The sequence below is a fragment of the Heterocephalus glaber genome, unplaced genomic scaffold (genome assembly GCF_053883595.1).
Source record: "Heterocephalus glaber isolate CG9 unplaced genomic scaffold, H.glaber_assembly_v1.0 deba00001442, whole genome shotgun sequence".
Taxonomy (NCBI): Eukaryota; Metazoa; Chordata; class Mammalia; order Rodentia; family Bathyergidae; genus Heterocephalus; species Heterocephalus glaber.
The window spans coordinates 46,021,278-46,040,928 of record NW_028258296.1 but is presented as its reverse complement, the minus strand read 5'-3'; the positions used below and the strand labels follow the sequence as shown (position 1 = coordinate 46,040,928).

General features: G+C 38.6%; 1 protein-coding gene across 5 annotated transcripts in view; it reads right to left on the bottom strand.

The window, feature by feature from the left end:
- CUNH1orf162 (chromosome unknown C1orf162 homolog) overlaps positions 1 to 19,626 on the bottom strand; it is a 35,035-nt gene extending 15,409 nt beyond the window's left edge. For 2 of the 5 annotated variants that reach the window (XR_015452038.1, XM_087213273.1), the window contains exons 1-6: positions 10,179 to 19,626; positions 9,784 to 9,822; positions 7,711 to 7,758; positions 6,257 to 6,825; positions 5,948 to 5,997; positions 5,551 to 5,701 (exon numbers count right to left, since the gene is read on the bottom strand). Coding sequence is in view for 4 of the 5 variants with exons in the window: in XM_087213273.1 (XP_087069399.1) it covers positions 5,570 to 5,701; positions 5,948 to 5,997; positions 6,257 to 6,431 (357 nt within the window). In the remaining variant the exon portion in view is untranslated. Of the gene's footprint in view, positions 1 to 5,201; positions 5,702 to 5,947; positions 5,998 to 6,256; positions 6,826 to 7,710; positions 7,759 to 9,783; positions 9,823 to 10,178 lie in introns of those variants that run through there. The other 3 variants (XM_004853721.3, XM_087213274.1, XM_021265663.2) reach the window with 3 other exon arrangements.
- Between the last annotated feature and the right edge of the window lie 25 nt (positions 19,627 to 19,651).

The window sequence follows — 19,651 nt, the reverse complement described above, 5'->3', positions numbered from 1 at the left end:
CTCAACCACCTGGACTCCCTGAACTGGCAAAACAAAAGAGGATCAGGAAAAAATGAAGTCAGAAATAATTTCTCAGATAACAGCAGAGATTGTGCCCATAGTGTGAGACATGATTAATAAATCTAGACAGGACATAGATTAAAAAAAATAGGGAAGCTAAGGAGCATGATGGAATCCCAACACAGGAAACAAATGGAATCCATAAAACAGATACAAACAGATTTCCAGGAGATTAAAAACTCCACTGAAAGTCTATGCAGCAGAATGAGCCAATGTGAGGGCAGAATTTCAGATATAGAAGATAAGATTGCAATTAGTGACCAGGAAAAGAAAAACTGCTTCAAAATTGTAAGGGACCATGAGAAGTCAACCCAGCAGCTGCTAGACAATGCAAAGAAGAATAACATAAGACTGACTGAAGTCAACGAAGAAACAGGAGAGAGTGCAGGTGACATAAAAAAACTGTTCACAGGAGTGATGGCAGAAAACTTCCCAAGCAGGGGACAAGAACTTGACATACAGATAAGTGAGGCATATAGGACTCCAAATAGCCTTGATCAAAAAAAAAATACTCTACACATAGGCATATAATTGTTAAGATTCCAGAAATCCAACAGAAGAACAAAGTTCTACAAGCAGTTAGAGAAAAGAAACAAATCACATACAAAGCAGAGCCCATCAGAATCACAGGAGTGACATATTCCAAGCCCGAAAGGAAAACAGCCTCCAACCCAGATTGATGTACCCTGCAAAACTATCTTTCAAAATTGATGGTGAAATAAGATACTTTCATGACAAAGAGCACCTTAGGAACTTCACGAATACCAAACAAGCACTCCAAAAAATTTTAAATAATATCCTAGGAACAGACAACGAGGATCACAACCCCAGGAAGCCCTGCAGAATGAATCCATTGGGTGCAACAAGAAATTAAATGTAAAGGGGGAGAATCCAACAAAAAGAAATAGTCATGACAATGATAAGTCAATATGTATCAGTTATAACCATCAATGTTAATGGTCTCAATTCACCAAACAAAAGAAATAGACTGGCAGAATGGGTCAAGAAGAAAGATCCAACAATATGCTGCATACAAGAAACATACTTAATTCAAAAAGAAACTCATAGATTGACTGTAGAAGGGTGGAAAGCAATACTCCATGCAACCTCCCAAATAAACAATACTCCAGGAATCCCCCAAAAAGCAGGAGTAGCTATCCTCTTTGCAGATCAAGTGGATTTCAAACCAACACTGTTTAATAGAGACAAAGAAGGACACTACATCCTTGTAAAGGGAACAATGCAACAGGAAGAGATGACAATCATAAACATATATGCACCAAACACTGGTGCGCCTAAATATATAAAACAAATACGGACATGAAAAGTCATATATGCACTAATACAATAGTAGTGGGGGAACTCAATACCCCACTGTCACAATTAGATAGATCAACTAGGCAAAAAAAGTAATGAAATAATAGAACTCAATCAAACTCTTGAACAAATGAACTTCACAAATGTTTACAGAGTGTTACACCCCACAAAGTCAGAATACACATTCTTTTCAGCTGCACACAAGTTGTTCTCCAAAGTAGACCACATACTCACTCATAAAACGTGTTAAAGTAAGTGCAAAGGAATTGAAGTTATCTCCTATATGGTATCAGACCATAGTGCAATGAAATTGGAGATCAATAGCAAAAGAAACTGCAAAAATTACATAAACACATGGATATTGAACAATGAACTTCTGAATAACCAATGGGTCACAGAGGTAATTAAAGAAGAAATCTGACAGTTCCTACAATTAAATGACAGTGACAACACAACATATCAGAATCTATGAGTTCAATCCCCAGTACCCCCCCACAAAAAAATCAGAATCTATGGGACACAGTGAAAGCAGTCTTACAAGAGAAATTCATAGCAATGAATACACATACTAGGAAAACAGAGCAAGCCCAATTAAACAGCCTGATGCTGAACCTCAAGCTTCTAGAAAAAGAAGAGCAGGACAAACCCAAAGCTCATACAATGGAGGAAATTATAAAGATCAGAGCAGAAATCAATTCAATGGAGACTAAGAGAATGATACAAAAAATTAATGAAGCCAAGAGTCGGTTCTTTGAAAGAATAAACAAAATTCACAAACCGTTAGCCAAACTTATCAGAAAAAGGAAAGAAAAGGCCCAAATCCATGCAATTAGGAATGAAAAGGGTGAAATTACAATGGACCCAGCAGAAATGCAGAGGATCATCAATACCTACTTCCAGAACCTATATGCCAATAAGATGGAAAACACAGAAGAAATGGACAGATTCCTAGATATATATGAATTACCAAAGTTGAATGAAGAAGACCTAAAAATTCTGAACAACCCAATATCAACCAATGAAATTGAAAATGTAATTAAAAACTTATCAACTAAGAAAAGCCCAGGTCCTGATGGCTTCACTGCTGAATTCTACAAGACATTTAGAGAGGAACTACTGCCACTGCTGTTTAAACTCTTCAGTGAAATTGAAAGGGAAGCAATACTCCCAAATTCATTCTTGGAAGCAAGCATCACCTTGATCCCCAAAGCAGAGAAAGATCCAACCGAAAAAGAGAACTATAGGCCAATGTCACCAATGAACATAGATGCAAAAATCCTTACTTAGATATTGGCAAATAGAATGCAGAAGATCATCAAGAAGATCATACACCCTCACCAAGTGGAGTTCATCCCAGGGATGCAGGGATCGTTCAACATACGGAAATCAATCAATGTAATGCACTATATCAATACAGCCAAGGACAAAAACCATATGATTATCTCCATAGATGCAGAAAAATCATTTGACAAAATCCAACACACATTTATGATTAAAAACCCTAAAAAAAGTTGGAAAACCAACAGCCAATATCATACTAAATGGTCAAAAACTGAAATCCTTCACACTAAAATCAGGAACAAGAGAAGGATATCCACTATCACCACTCTTGTTCAATATAGTTTTGGAAACATTAGCTATGGCAATTAGACAAGAGAAAGAAATAAAAGGAATAAAGATAGGAAATGAAGAAGTCAAACTGTCATTATTTGCAGATGACATGATACTCTATCTAGAAGACCCCAAGAACTCCACCAAAAGTCTTCTAGACTTAATAACCAAATTCAGTAGAGTAGCTGGATACAAGGTCAACACACAAAAATCAATAGCTTTCCTCTACATGAACAATAGACTCACTGAGACAGAAATAGGGCAAAGAATTCCTTTCACAATAGCATCCAAAAAACTGAAATACCTAGGAATCAACCTAATGAAAGAAATCAAAGACTGCTTCTCTGAAAACTTTAGCACTCTGAAAAGAGAAATTGAAGGTGATATCAGAAAACGGAAAGACATCCCCTGCTCCTGGGTAGGAGGGATCAACATAGTGAAAATGGCCATATTTCCAAAACTCCTATATAGATTCAATGCAATCCCAACTGAAATCACAGTAGCATACTTCATGGACCTTGAGAAAACAATCCAAAAATTCATTTGGAACAAGAAGAGACCCAGAATAGCAAAAACAATTCTAGGTAACAGAGACATGGCAGGGGTATCACAATCCCCAACTTGAAACTATACTACAAAGCTACTGTGATAAAAACAGCATGGTACTAGCAAAGAAACAGACCCAAGGACCAGTGGAACATATTAGAAGATGCAGAAACAACGCCAGACACATTCAGCCATCTCATCTTTGATAAAGTAGTCAAACACCCTCACTGGAGGAAAGATAGCCTCTTTAATAAATGGTGCTGGAAAAATTGGGTTTCAACTTGCCAAAGATTTAAACTAGACCTATATCTCTCACCATGCACTAAACTAAACTTGAAATGGATTAAGGATCTAAATATTAAAATAGAAACACTGAATTGCCTGGAACAGAGGTTAGGTAGGACTCTTGATGACATTGGTGTAGGAAAAGAGTTTATGAACAAAACCTCAGTTGCCCATGAAGTAACACAAACAATCAACAAGTGGGATCTCTTCTTATTAAAAAGCTTCTGCACAGCAAGGGAAACCACCAGCAGTGTGAAGAGACAATTCACAATGTGGGAAAAAATCTTCACCTGCTGTTCCTCAGACAAATGTCTACTATCTCAAATCTATAAAGAACTTAAAAAAATCAGACCTCCCAAATTTAAAGACCCAATCTAAAAATGGGCATCTGAAATGAACAGACATTTCTCAGACAAAGAAGTAGAAATAGCAAATAAACATATGAAAAAGTGTTCAACATAACTGGTCATTTGAGAGATGCAAATGAAAACAACGCTGAGATTCCACCTCACTCCAGAAAGAATGGCTGCTATCATGAAATCAACCAATAACAAATGCTGGCGGGGCTGTGGGGAAAGAGGAACCCTTCTCCACTACTGGTGGGAGTGTAGACTGGTGCAACCACTGTGGAAATCAGTATGGAGATACCTCAAAGAACTAGGACCAGAAGTCCCATTTGACCCCGCTATTCCACTGCTGGGGATCTTCCCCAAAGAATTAAAAGAATCATACCACAGTGATATATGTGCACCCATGTTCATAGCAGCACAGTTTGTAATAGCTAAGACTTGGAAATAGCCCAAATGCCCATCAACTGGAGACTGGATAAAGAAAATGTAGTTTTTTAATAAAATGGAGTACTACTCAGCCATAAAAATGAGAAATTAGAGACATTTATAGCTAAGTGGATGCACGTTGAGGCAATACTCGTAAGTGAAATAAACAGGACACACATGTGCATAGTTTCTCTAGTGTGAGAAACTGAAAGTGTAAATAAGGACTAAATGGTATAATAGATAATGTGAAATAGGAAGAAAAGGGGCAAAGGGGAAGGGGAAGTGGGAGAGGTAGGAGAAAGGAAAGAAGGGAATGGAACTAATATGAGAAAAGGGAAACAAAGTCTTTGCAAATAGGGAGGGATGGAGGGGTTGAAGGGAGGGCAGGGGAAGGGGGAAAAATAAGAACAAAGAGAGATTATGTGAAGGTGCAAATTTCCAATGATGAATGTCATTCTATTGTATACCTAAATTGAACCAATAAAATAAATTTTTTAAAAAAAGAAACCCATATTTGAGGAGTGCTGTATAAAATGTGAATTTTGTATTTGAGTTAAAGAATTATCCTGACTTCTGGAAAAAGTGACAGGGATAGACTACCAATGATGAAGAAGGATCCAACACTTGTTTGCCTTTATTTACAATTCTTGGTAAATTGTTCTTTTGGATGACTCCTCCTTAGTGGATCAGTGCTGCTGGGGTGTACATCTCAAACACGGAGCTCTGTCTCACACATTTTGGAAGGGTACAAGGAAGCCCTCAGGCACTGTCAACTGTCATTTTGGGTTGGGAGGGCAAGCTGTCTTCTCCACCTGGGATGATGACTGATCACAGGTTTTCAAAACTGTTGGATAACATTGCCAGGTGTGACCATAGTTTCACATGGACTTTAGCCCTGATTTTTTTTTTAAAAGGAATAATGTGTAGATGGACATGAGAGAAACTGGCCTCATACCTGATTGGGTGTGTGATCATCATTTTATCTGTCCATACACAACGGGGTCTGTGTGTGCAGAATGGTTTGCAGTCAAGTGATTGCTCTTTTCTTCTGAGGGTTCAAAAGTCATGCTGGCATAGATAAGTGACTCCTTCAATACGGGTGAATGCTTCCAAGGGAGAGAAAGGAGGAATGAATGAATTCAATTTGGAGAAAAAATGTTTCTAGAAGCAACTTGAAAGCTTTGGTACGAGGAGACTGACCCAAAGAGACCAGGAGAAATCTTAAAAAAAAAAAAAATGCTTGCCCAGAGTGCAGAAAGCAATATTATTATTCCAGTCAGTAATGCAGAATAAAGAAGGAAATGCCCATGGTAGTGGCCCTCTAGTACTTGGAAACAATATGATGATCTTACCCTGGCAGGAGGATCTGAGTGAGGATCCAGGGCCTGGGGACTGGAATGACCTGAAACAAGTGCCAGAGAGAAGAGTAATAACTCTCACCAATGGGTCCTAAGAGAGAAGGGCCCCTTGGGTTGGGCTTGGGGGTGGTGGGATGGGGATGGGGGCCAGGGAGTAAAGGAAGGGAAGGGATTTGGATTCCAGTCTACACAGCATGTGGGCCAAGAAGGCTTCTCCTCCTTTCCTCCTGTTACTCCCTCCTGGTTATCTCTGACCTCAATGGCAGAGAGGGAAGGCTGTCCCATTCATCAGAAACCACTTACATTTTCTGCAGCACTTTATGATGAAGAAGACAAGGGCTGTCAGCAGCAATGTCAGTAAAACCCCAGCAAAAAAAGCCAAGATCAAGTGTCCCTTGCTGGTTGGGCAGAGAGAGGGAGCAGATGAGCTGCTGGGACTTTTGAAGACCTTTCCTAGAAGCCAAATGTAGCATAGCATTTCCTATCTGTGGCTAAGCCATTGAGATAGTGCTCACATTGGTTAGTGGACTTTCATTCCCACGAATTGGTTGCCAACTGTTTGCTTTTGAGTTCTAGATCCATTTGAACCCTCAGTGGAAGCTGTGGACTCTCTGCCATCCCCAACATACATTTTACAAGCTTAGGGGATTCATAGATGTCCTGAAGCTTGGGAATGAGAACTACCCTCCGAGGGGCAAACACTGGTTTAGTTTTTCTACTCTTTCTGGGCCCTTCTCGGCAGAATTCCCTCCCCAAGTTCCAAAGTCAAAGCTGTCAACACGAAATCTAATGCCATGTGGCCCAGGATGAGAGACAGTAAATCCTCATTTACTTGGGGTAACTTGTGGTCACTGGGGCTGCTGTGGAGGCATCTGCAAAAGAACATGGAAGAGATCAGTGAATCTGCCACTTCTCCTGCTACCCTTCCAGCAAAGGGTCCTAGGCGCCTCCCCCACCCAAGTAACCAATGAAGATCAGTGACAGGGCTGCAACTCTACCTGGTGAGACAACAGGGGTCCTTTAAAATGAGGATTCCTACTGAATCTTTTTGTTTTTTGAGACAGGGTTCTGCTATGTAGTTCAAGCTGGCTTTGAATTCACTGTGTAGCTCAGGCTGGCCTTAAACTCACAGCAGTCCTCCTGCCTCAGCCTCCCAAGTGCTGGGATTACAGGCATGTGCCACCATGCCCGGCTTGTACTGAATCTTAATCAGATACACAATCAAATACCCAGTGTTCCACAGACTGGTGTATCTCATAGATAAAGAAAACATCTCCTGTGTCTCCTTCTGAAAAACTCTAGCATGAAGCTCTGAGAGATGTGCTCCTTCTGACCCATGGGAACTCTCCAGGCCAGGAAGTCAGAACCCACAGTGAGACCAGCACTTTGACTTTGAAAATCACCTCTTCTTTTTGCTTGTTTTGTCTGCAGAGTGACTACTAACAGTGACTGACAAAAAGCAGCCATGGTGCTTCTCCTAATGCCTATACTGCCTGAAGGGGAGCAAGAAGAGAAGCAAAACGGTTTCTCCTAAACACCTCAGCTGGTCTACTCAAATTCGGAGAGCCAGGCAGTTCTTTTCCAGTTCCTCTTTTCATTACTTGTGGCATTAGACTCTGTATTATGGCAAAATCCAATTCTTTCAACTTCAGAAATGCCCTTGGCTGGTACCATCCCCATTATAGCCCTTCAGCCCAGTTTATTTTTCTTGCAGCTTATTTTAACTTAGCAGGAAGGCAGGTATGTTCTGAACTCACCAATTTTGGGTTTATGTGTGGAGGAAACGTCTCCCATGCTGTCTTCTCCTAAGAATAAAAAAAGGTTCCTCTTAAAAAACTCAGAAAGGGAGAGGCAGTTGAGGGGTCAACTCTAAGACTGGTAGTCATATAAGAGCAGTAACAATATATGCAAGAATATCAAAAGTATAATTTTACTTGGTAAACACTGAACTGAAGTAAATATGAGAGAAGATGAATGGATAATTATAATATTGAGTGTCATCCAAGTCTGATGCATCCACCTTACCTTTCCCTGGCAGTGTTGGGTAAACATTGACAAGCTTGATCTTGGAGGTCTTTTCTTTAGTCTCCATCAGACACTCTGTTCACATATCATCTTTTCAAGTATGCCAACATCCTGGTCTAAATTGTGGTTCTATTTGTTATATTAAAGCTCTATATTGGTCCTATTTTATTTTTTTAATTTAAATTATTTTTAATTTTAATTTATTTAATAAGATAGAAAAGTAAAATCATCTCCTACTACTTATGGTTAATATTTTAGTATCTTTCCTTTTAGTCATACTGCATGCATTTTATTAAAGCTCCTTGAGTTACCTTTTCTTTTCTTTTTTTTTTTTGTACTGGGGATCGAACTCGGGTCCTTGCGCTTGGGAGGCAGGCGGAGAAACCGCTGAGCTAAATCTCTGGCCCTTGAGTTACCTTTTCATATAAAGGGTTATGTCTTCTTTTTTTACTTTGTACGTTGCCATATGTATTCTCCCATGCCTTTAAAAACTTAATGTAATCTTTTTAGGAAAATAGGCCTTTCTGTAAGAATAGTCCCTCCACAGCTGCAGGGGATATGTTCCAAGGTGTTCTGCAGATGCCTGAGACGATGGATACCCCCTGCAGCATACAAGTTTTTCCTACACATACATGTCTACAATAAAATTCAACTATAAATTAAGCACAGTAAGAGATTAACAACAACTGACAATGAACTAGAACAATTATATCAATTTGCTGTAATAAAACTTATATTAAATATGGTTATTTATGGCTTGAATATTCCATTTAATATTTTCAGATCATAGTTGACCATAAGTAACTGAAACTGGGAAGAGAAATCATAGATTAGGCAGGATGACTGTATATATGAGCACTCTAACTTGCTTAACCAGTTCCCTGCTTTTGGATATAAAATTTTTCTACTTTTCAGTAGGTAACAATGAAACAGATTTTTTGGTGCATAAAACTCTGCACATATCCTTGATTATTTTTTAGGTGGCCACAGTTTTACTTAATATTTAGGTAAACCCATGATAAACTTCTTTTTTTTTTTTTTTTGGTTTTTTGAGACAGGGTCTTACAGTATAGTTCAGGCTGGCCTTGAACTCACTATGTAGGCCAGGCTGGCCTCAAACACATGACAATCTTCCTACCACCATAGCCGGCCTCCCTAGTGCTGGGATTACAGGCATGTGCCACCACACCTGGATGTCTGTGATAAACATTTTTGACTCAGTATTTCTGTTGGATTTTGATGTAATTTATTTAGACAACAACTACCATCAGCTGTGTTTTAATTGTCCAGCTCACAAAAGTTATTTTCAAGTCTTTGAACAGAGTAGAGGGCTAGGAGAAGGATACTTCACTGCCATGTACCATTTATGACAGTTGTAACAGTGACATTACCAAGTATCTTACAATTTACCAAGCATCTTAGATCTTGCGATATATAAGAAAGGTGACAACAGAAAAATTTGGTGAAAAGTCTGAGCCATGAGTCATGAGTTGCAGAGAACATTCATAAAGTATTGGTATAATATATGTAGAATATATTATATGTTATATATTTATATATTATATAGAATATAAGAATTTTTAAATATAGAGATCCACATTTCTATTGAGAGTATAAACTCACACTAGACTTTAACATTGGGGAGGTGGAAAAGGAGAGGTAGGATTTTGTAAAATCCTTACCTTCACCTCTGTGGTTCTGAATGTACAACCACCCCAAAGAAATACTGTCACCTAAAAATATTAGGCTATCCCACCCTGAAGGACAAAGCAATCACACAATACCACAGGGAAATAGCTACTTACAAATCCAGGTCAAGAAAACAGGAAGCATACAGTATTTTTCTGTGAAAACAACAATCCAAATATTTGACAGAGCGAAAAATTAGAAAAGAAACAGTGCTATATATACTGTTTTGTCCAGCTCTGGAGAACATAATTCATTACCATAAAATCAACTAAATGCAGTCATTCAAACAATCCTTTCCTTTCCCCCACCAAACAAAAAGAAGAAAATGATAGAAAACACTAACAATTAAGTGATTTTTGTCTTTTAGTGGGTGATTACATCAAGATTAAAAGTATGGGGCTGGGGATTTAGCTCAATGGATCTGGCGCCTGCCTCACAAGCTCAAGGTCCTGAGTTCGATCCCCGGTATGGAAAAAAAAAAAAGATTAAAAGTATGTGTAAATGTATTTACCTTTCAAGAGTATCTCCGGTCATAAGCTGTAGTTGTCTAAGACTGAATTGTTCACTTCCGTTACCAGTCTTGTTTTCTAGAAATGATGAAATAAAGGTTACTAGCACAGTCACTGCCACCATCAAGCCATGTGTTGCAAAGATGCTGTTTAAACTCGCGGGTGGACTTCCTCTTTGAGGTCAACCTTATATTTAAAAAAAAAAATCCTACAAGGAATGAGAACTTTTGTATCTTTGACATATGAACACCAGTTAAAGGGGACAGGACAAGTTTGTTTCTAATTCAGTGTTTATTATTTTCTTTAACCACCTTGCCAGATGTCGTGAAGGTCACAACAGTGGTCACAACAGTATGACATTACCAGTGTCACCAAGGAGACTGAGAGAGGGCCGGGGATTTAGCTCAGTGGCACCAAGCCTCACAAGTGCAAGGTCTTGAGTTCGATCCCTGGTACCACAACAACAACAAAAAAAGCAAAAAAGAAAAAAGAAAAAAAGGAGACTGAGAGAGGCTGATAAAGAAAAGTGAAGAGCAGTAGTGTTGCCGGTTACTTATAATAGCAGTGCAGACACTAAGTGTGTTTAGTGTTGAGATTCCTTCACAAGGATGGTGACTCATTTTATTTTATTTTATTTTTTTGGTACCAGGGATCGAACTCGGGTCCTTGCACTTGTGAGGCAGGTGGCAGAACCACTGGGCTAAATCTCCGGCCCTCACTTATTTTAAAACGTATAAAACCTAAAGACATAAATATACTCATTGGATGGATGCTATATGCCATACAGTGAGCTAGGTACTGAGTGTATTTCAGGGACCAGGGCAGAAGTGTTCTTAGCCTCACAGAGCCTACCGTCTAATTGAGAAGAGGAAAGAAAAACAAGTAAACAACAGATTAGTGACCCTTGTGCTGTGATCCATGAAGACCCTGTGCCAGAAAGGAAAAGAATAAGACCAAAGACAAACAAACAATCCCCCCAACATAGTGTGACAAGCAAGGAAGCATGTGAGGAAACCCTGGGATCAGGGTGGGGAGATGCGGAACATAGTTAAAATGAGGCTGAAAAGGGAGGAGCAGGGCGGTCCCTCAGAACTTCTGTCATTATAAGAGAAGTGGTTTCCTTGTACTGAAGATATTTAAACAAGTGTGTCATAATCGGATTTGGATTCTGGAAAAATCATGAAAAACGGGGTAGTGAGAACAGATTGCATGGCAGCCAGGAGAGATATCAGTAGACCAGTTGAGTGACCACTACTATGATCCAGTTGAGGAGTAATATTAACATGAACTAGGATGGTAGTTGTAGACAGATGTGCATGAATTTGAGAGATTTTTAGGAAAGTGGTATTAAAAATAGGGAAGATAAAAAGTCAAAGATTTTTATCAAAAAATCGGCAAAGGACAAAAAGAAGAAAGAGGAGCCAGAGAAGGAAACAATGGTAGTCCAAGATTTAGGGTGAGCTGGGTGTGATGGCACACAGCTGTAATCTGAGCATTCAGGAGCCTGAGTCAGGAGGATTTCTGTGAATTTGAAGCCATCTTGGGCGACATAGTGAGTTCAAAACCAGCCTGAACTGTATAGTAAGGCCCTGTCTCAAAAAATCAAAAAAGAAAAAAAACTTAAGGAGTTAATCAGACATTTATTGAGCACCTACTATGAGCAAGACTGGAGAAATAATGGTAAAACATAAGCCTTGACTTAAGGGATTTTATAATCTTATAGAGACAGATAACTCCATTCATCTATAAAACCATGTTCCAGACTATATACATATATAAGCATAAGGAAATGATATAGATCCTATGTTAGAATCTGTATTGGAGGAGTGGGACCCAAAGAAGAAAGGGGTCAGCCTTCACAATGAGGAAGGAGGCTGAGTATCAAGAAAAACTTCTTTGAGGAGAGAGTGTTTGAGTTGTGTCTTGAAAGATAAATCACATTTTTCTAAGGCAGACAAAAGGAAACATGCTCCACACAGAAGGGCAGCATGGGCAAATGCTTGCTTTGTCCTGCGGGTCATGTTTAGGGAAATTCAAGTATTTACCTACACAGTAGGTAGAACTACGGAGAATGAGGGTGGGGCGCAGGTGGAGACTGGAAGAGGGATGGGTGGAGAGGAAGTATGGAACGAGATGAAGATGTTGTATCTGGGGGATGAGCACCACTGCTCTGTTGTCCAAGCAGCCCACCGGGATCATAACTCAGCCCCCATAATTAATTAGAGGGACAAAGTTTAACAAAACAAAGGCCCTTTATTTGCAAAGACGGAAAGAAAGGGTGAGAAAGAAGATAGATAGCTACCCTGAGAAGAAAGAATCAGGGTACGGGGCTCCAGAAAGAAGGAGGACTCATGAGCCCTCTGTTCTCAGCTGCTTTTAGAGGGAGGGGTAACTCTTTCCCCTCCACCCAGAACTTGCCATAACTGGATTGGTTTCTGGGCAACTCTGCCTAATGTCATTTTTTCCAGTGGTCTCTGTGTAGCTTTTTTTCTGTCTGTTTGTTTAGTTGTCTTTGACCTATCTTTTAAGGCCTTATCTTTGGAGTGGGTGGCTAGTTAACAAGCGAATGCCTTATTCTTAGTTAGCTTAGAGTTAGTAAGGGGCTGTGTGGATATCTATTATACTCCATAATGACCCTAGAATGAATAATATAGTGACTCTAGAGTGAATATACATGTATATATGTGTGTATATTAGTGCATAGGTGTGAGTACACACTGCCTTAAAGTTAGTCAGTCCTCCCTTTGTTTCCATATATTTTATTGGAGGTTGGGGTGATTGTCATTTGTGGACTTGGCTTTTTCTCTGTGTCCTACCTGTCAGCTCTTTTTTCTGGTCTCTTGGAGCAAGTCCCAAGACCATCTGGTGCCTTTCTTTATCTGGTTTCTCTCTCCCTCTCTCTCTCTCTCTCTCTCTCTCTCTCTTAATCCCTGTCTTTGACTTACTTCCCAGGGGGAAATTCTCTAGTAAAGTTTGTTTTAACCCCTTCTAGTCAGGATTAGCTAGAAGACCTAAGGAGACTCCTATTTTATTTTTTCATCTACAGACCCCTATCCCTATAAATAGTGGACCCTAAACCCACTTTACATTATAAGCAATGGAAAGACTGCTGAGAGCAGTAACCAAATCACATTTGGATTTAAAAACAGGGCACAGGGGGACTAGTAAGGTGACAGACAATGGAGTATTGCAGATTTCCAGGTAAGAAACAAGGATGATCCAGACTGAGGCCATAGCCATAGGAAAGAAGTAGGGCAGACAGATGATGAATCCAGTCATTTATCAGATATGAGAGGTACCCAACTGAAAGGAAGGCAAGGGAGAGAGACGAGCTTTGAATAACTACCAATTTTACTATATTGTATCCATTGACTAATATTGAGGATATAGAATAAGGGTGTAGAATTGGATATAAATAATGAGTAATTTTGGACATGTTGAATTTGAGGTGTATGTGGAACATTCAGGCACAGATGTGGAGGGCAGTTAGATGCAAGACCTGAAATTCATGAAAGAGATCTAGATTTGTGTGGCATACAGAACTCTCACCCATAACCCCTCCTTTTCTCCTTTTGGGACTGAGCATCCTTGTGGTTGGGTAATGCCACGTGACAAATTCTTGACGATGGTCAGTGAGCAAAAGCTATGTATGTCCCTTTCAGTTGAAACATTTAATTGCTGATACAAGACCTCCTCTGATCTCTCCTTTCACAGGACAATTGTGGAGAATTTGTGATAAGCTCTAAAATTGAGTCACTGAGTCACTGAGTCACTGAGTCACCATACTGAGGACAATTTCTCCGGAGAGTCACTTAGACTTGCAGAAGACTCTTTACAACCAGGAATTTAGCTCAGTGGTTCTGCTGCCTGCCTCACAAGTCCAAGGTCCCGAGTTTGATCCCTGGTACCAAAACAAAACAAAACAAAACAAAAAACAAGACTATGAGCAAACAAAGCATTGCACACACACACACACACACACACACAACACACAAACACACATAAACATTTCCACATTAAACTACTGAGATTTGAAAATAGTTTCTTATCTCATTCAATCTACCCTATTCTTCCCTATTCAGGATACAGATTAGGAAGTCATCAGTGTACACATAATAGGAAAAGGCCTGGACACGGATAGGATCATCATATGGAATGAGAATAAAATTCCTAGGATAGAACTCTAGTATCAATACTTAAGAAAGAGGCAGGGAAAGTGAGGTCAGCTAAGGAAACTAAGAATAAACAGTGACAGCAGAAAGCATGAACATATTCCATTAGCAGCCAGGAGAGGAAAGGAAGCTGTGGCCAAAAGTGCCAAATGCTTACAGAAAGAGCAGCCCGGATTTGGATTTGGAGTTAAGATATAATCCTTTTTGCTAAAGCTTCTTGTTGTGTGGTAGTGGTAGGAACCTCAGGGTCTTTTCATAAGCTGTTCTTTTTGTTTGAAGATCACCTATCTTTCAGATACCAATTTAAATATAATTTGTTCTAGAAGGCTTTTCATTAGCTCCTGTACTAGACTGAGTTCACTTCTCACATGTGCCAATTACTCCACACTCTTAACATTAGGAATTTATATTCAATGTCATAATTGCTGGAATTTATATTCAATGTCATGATTGATTTATATTCAAGGTCGTGTCATGTAAGCTCTGTGGACACCATATTCTTTTACCCTAGTTTCTGGCAATGCTTGACCCATAGTGTACCTTTTCTAAATGACTGTTCAATGAGCTTCCTGTTCCGCCATTGAAAAGCTTCCTTTACAAGAGATTAACCCACTATTTTCCCTCAATACCATTCAAAAAAACCACTTGAAGAAGGGCAAAGAGCTCTAAGCTATTAATATGAATTAGCACTTTCAATCCTTCTCTTAAATCTCCCTGAGAAATTGAATACTGTTGATTCTTCCTCCATGAAGTTCTTCACTTCCAGAATTGTGGTTTTATTCTCCTGGTTTTCCAATGACTGACCATTCCCTCTTTTGCAGAATTTTTTTACTCTGCCACTTCTCAAACACTGATGTTCTTTCATGGTTCTATATTTAGCTTTATTCTTTTTTCCAAAACATAATTCCTTTTGTAGTCCAAATCATAGTGAATAGTACCTCCCTTTTCTGCTCTCTCAAGAAAGAAACCTGACTCAACTTTATGCTTCACCTCTTTCATATTGTCTCCTGGCACCTCTTCTACTAATGTTGCCTTTAGTGTTTCTCATCAATTCCTTCCTTTCCATTTATACTCCCAAGGTCTTTGGTTAAGGTCTTCAATATCACTTAGCTAGGATGACAGTACAGCGTTAACTAAGTCTTGCTGCTTTCCAAACTGTCCTCTGTATTCACTAGTGATTTTTAAAAACAAAAATCTAGTCATTGTAATCCAGCATGGATGATGCATCTAAAAGTGTATTTTGATTTAGTATAATTGTCTCATGTGTTTTATGGGGTTTCTTTGCCTCTTAGTCTGGCCATTAATCTATATGAATTATAATTAACTTTATAGGGACTTATAAATAAATGAATCTGATGTGGCAAAAAGAGAGAGGGGGTCAGGGATTTAACTCAGTGGTTTCGCCGCCTGCTTCACAAGCGCAAGGACCCGAGTTCGATCCCCGGTACCAAAAAAACCTCCAAAAAACAAAAAAACAAAAAGAGAGGACGTGGAGAGGAAGGGGGAAAAAAGGAAAATAATCTAGTCATCATTCCCCCTCTGCTCAAAGTCATTTGGTGATTGCCCTCTATTCTTAGAACAAAATCCAACTTCTAAGTATGGGATTTAAGTATAACTCCTTACTATTTATTTCATTCTTAACTTCTTGAGAGTTTTAAAAAAAACCCCTACAATCTCTCATGTCTCTATAATCACAAAGGCCACCCTATCTTCTTGAACTCTTACTCCACCCCCAAGACACTGCTAACTTCCTCCTCCAAATGTCAGCTCAGGTACATTTCCTTTCTGAGCATCTCCTGTCTACCCGCTCCATGTTTTAATTGGATATTTTCATTGACTTCCTAATGTTAGGCGAAAGTTACACATTAGTAGGCCTAAAAACAGGCAGCTGGGGACTAGATGAAAAGCAAAGAAGACACGTGTGTGGGTTTTTTTTTTTCCTTCATTTTCTTAATCATTAGCTATAAATAAGACCCAAACAAGCTTATGGTTTCAAACATTGGCCAAGAGTATGTGACCTCCTCAGAGGATGCTGGTATGGTTCACGGCTATACAAAGTCCTAAGGTTGAAGGGTTAGAAAAACCTCAAGGTCTCAAGACAAACTAAATGAAAACATCCCACCTAAAGAATAGAAACGTCTCCCAGTGGGTAGACAAAACAACCCATTTTCCTTGTAAAAGAACAATGACTTTAAAGGAAGGAAATGATATTTCTTGAAATATCCATTTAATCATATACATGTAACCTGAGACCTCATTTGGCACAACTGCTTTCTTGGTGCTTGCCCACCTTCATGCTTGAAAGTGTATCCTATTACTCTGAAAAAGCAATTATTTTGCAATAAACTCTGTATTCTGTATGACTACGTATGTATCTTGTCTGAAATCTCTCATTAAAGAAACAAAGAACTGAGCAGGAAGTGTCGCTGGTCCTTTGCAGTATCAGGACTCAGGTTCCTGGTGATATCGGGACTGGAATTCTAAAATATTATTCATTCAGGATAACATTTATAGAGGTAGGAGAGTTATTGTGATGGTTTGTTATAGGTCAAGTTGTTTATATTGAACTACATTTTTAAAAACTCACTTTCCTGAATGTTATTAGGGTGAACCACAAGATTCCTGAGCTGAGATCTGGAGAGTAAATGTGAAACAGTAGCTCTTCTGTAGCTGAGATGCTGTTGTCCCTTGGCTTGTAAGTTCCAGCTGGGCAACTTCCTGATCTTCCCCACTCATGCTTCAACCTCTAACTCTGGACCAGGTGTTTGTGAAGGACTCAGGGTTGTACAGAACAATCACACCATCAAGTTCAGAGATAGTAAAAGAAACCAAAATGAGTTTCATCTGTGCTGTTATCCCCACTTGCTCCTACTGTCTCCCACTTTACATCCATCTTCCCTTATTGCTGTTCTGGTGGACTTCAAACTTCAGCATTAGAAAGATAAACAGCATTGAGAGACTACTTAGTAGTTCCTACAATAAAGTTCCTACACATAATTGTGATCATGTGTACTAGTAGTTCTGCTTCTCTGCACCCTGGCTTGACAGTTATATACAAGGGAAACGATGAGGCTGTTGAGATTACCTAAAATGTTTGCTTACCATAGCCTTAAAGCACTCTTTAGTAAAATCTATACTGGATCACATATTGTTATGTATTCTTAGATTTTTAACTCTTTGAGGAAGGGATTTTTGTTATCTCTGTATGATCAGGATACAGTATGATGCTGAGCACAAACTAGGTGCTTCATAATTATCTGTTAAACAAATAATTTGGAACATCTCTTCTGACCCAATCAAAATCTCTTAAGTAACAAAGACATCAAACTGATTTTCATGTAAGCCATGTGGGTTTCACGTAAGCCATCAATATTGACCCAAATGATTCTTACATACATTAAAATCTTAAAAAGCCAATGAAAAAAAAAGCCAATGAAAATAGCAATTGTCCACATAATGCATATTTTCAAATATTTTCCATTAAGTAAGGAGCCATTAAAGTACAAGTAAATCCTTCTTAAGTATGAGAGAATTCAATGTAGGTAAGTCTATGTAGGGAATTCCTGACTTACTTGCTGGATTCTTTTTACAATTTTTATTGTGGTAAAATACACCTAACATTTAACATTTTAAATTGTTCATTTCAGTGGTTCTTGAATACATTCATAACACGTAACCATCACTATAACTGATCTTGTAAAACTGAAACTCTAGACCCATTTAAACAGCAACTCCCTATTCCCTGGTGACTACCATATCATTTTCTGATTTTTACTGTAAGTACTTCATACAGTATTTATCTTTTTTGTAATGTTTACTCTGCAGAATGTCAAGGTTCATTGATGTGTTGTCAAAACTTCATTTAGAAGGCCAAATACCCCATTGTATGGTTAATACTTTTTGCTTATTCAATATTGCTTGGACCCTTGGGCTGTTCCCATGTTTTGAAGTAAAACATGCTTGTAATACAAAGCACTTGTATATCAAAGCAAATTTCCCCATAAAAAATAATGGATTTGTTCCACAACCCAAAAATATTCATATAAAAATTACAAAAATAAAAACTGATTACAAAATAATAAAGAAAATACTGTAATACAAAATAAATTAACCCAGACATGTTTGAAAACCTTTGTGGCTGGTGTGAGGGAGAAGAGAGGAGGGTTATTGTGTAGGGTAATTTTCACTATCACTAATGGAATCACTGCCATCTATTGGTTCAATGGAATCTTCTTTTTGTGCAACTTTAACAAGGAACCTATCCGATGACTCTTGATTTTGCCTCCTTTTGAGGATTTTGTGGAAATGTGACATTGCATTGTCCTTAAATAGATTCATTGCTCACACTGCTATCTTTACTTGGTGGTACTTTTCTACAAAATTTTGCAGTTTCCCACATTTTACACACCTCCCCAATCTCATTTGAAGTGAGATTCCTTGGCCTTTTTCTTCTCCTCCTGCACAGACGAGATCTCCATAACCTCTTGCTATTAGGAAACAATCACCCACAAATTCCACAGCGAGAAGACCACTGGCTTAGTTGTGATCATGTGATGTTTGGTGCCATGTCCTACTTGTGTTACATCACTTGATTATCAAGTTAAAATGTATTAGAAATGTTTGCTCATCTTGTAGAACACTCATGAAACGTTACTTGCAATCCAAGGTTTAACTGTAGTGTGACTAATGCTGCTATGAACATGGTGTATAAGAATCTCTTCACAACTTTCAATTTTTTTTGAGACAGATTCTTGCTGTGTTGTCCAGGTTGGCCTCAAACTGGGCTCAAGGAATCTTCCAGTCTCTGCCTTCCAAGATCTAGAACTGAAGTTGTATACTACCACATCTGGATTTGCTTTCAATTCTTTTGAGTATATACCCAGAAATGAAGTTGCTGGATTATACTGTTAATTGTGTTTATCTTTTTGAGGAATGGTCATACTTTTACATTGACTTTATTACTTTATATTTCCAAATAGTACACAGGGATTTCAATTCTTCCATATCCTAACACATTTTTTTGGTTTTGTCTGAAATAAACCCCAAAAGTGTAACTGTGGGGTTTCCCCCAATTTATTTTTATGGTGCTGGACTAAATCCAGGGCCTCTTGTAAGTGCTCTTCCACTAAGCTACATATTCAGCCCTTTTCTGTGTTTTCAGTCGTTATAAATTGGATTCTCAAGTGATTTTTATATCATACTGAGTCTAATATTTTCTACAGGCATACTACTAAAATTATAAGTCAATGATGATTTGATATACAATATTTCCTCTGGTTATTTTAAACCATGGGTACTCAAAA